At 63.1% G+C, this 293-nt stretch overlaps 1 protein-coding gene across 1 annotated transcript in view; it reads left to right on the plus strand.

Moving 5' to 3' along the window:
* Positions 1 to 23: 23 nt before the first annotated feature.
* The window catches only part of IGF2BP3 (insulin like growth factor 2 mRNA binding protein 3), a 118768-nt gene continuing 118498 nt past the window's right edge, over positions 24 to 293 (plus strand). Inside the window, exon 1 of the mRNA XM_009638673.2 lies at positions 24 to 258. Coding sequence (XP_009636968.1) covers positions 84 to 258 — 175 coding nt within the window. The 5' untranslated portion in view covers positions 24 to 83. The remainder of the gene's footprint in view (positions 259 to 293) is intronic.

Here is a 293-nt window from a genome sequence, read left to right on the forward strand (position 1 = left end):
TTTATTTCCCCCTTCCTCCCCACCTCCTCTCGCAAGACGAGGGTTGCAGCCCGCGGTGCGCGCCTCCCCGAGCCGCCAGGAAGATGAACAAGCTCTACATCGGCAACCTCGGCGAGAACGTCAGCCCCCTCGACCTGGAAAGTCTCTTTAAGGACTCCAAGATCCCCTTCTCGGGCCAGTTCCTGGTGAAGACGGGGTACGCCTTCGTGGACTGCCCCGACGAGAGCTGGGCCATGAAGGCCATCGAGGCACTTTCAGGTGAGCGGCCCCTTCCACCCTCCGCACTCCCCCCT

This window comes from Egretta garzetta, unplaced genomic scaffold (assembly GCF_000687185.1).
Source record: "Egretta garzetta isolate BGI_Z169 unplaced genomic scaffold, ASM68718v1 scaffold94, whole genome shotgun sequence".
NCBI lineage: Eukaryota > Metazoa > Chordata > Aves > Pelecaniformes > Ardeidae > Egretta > Egretta garzetta.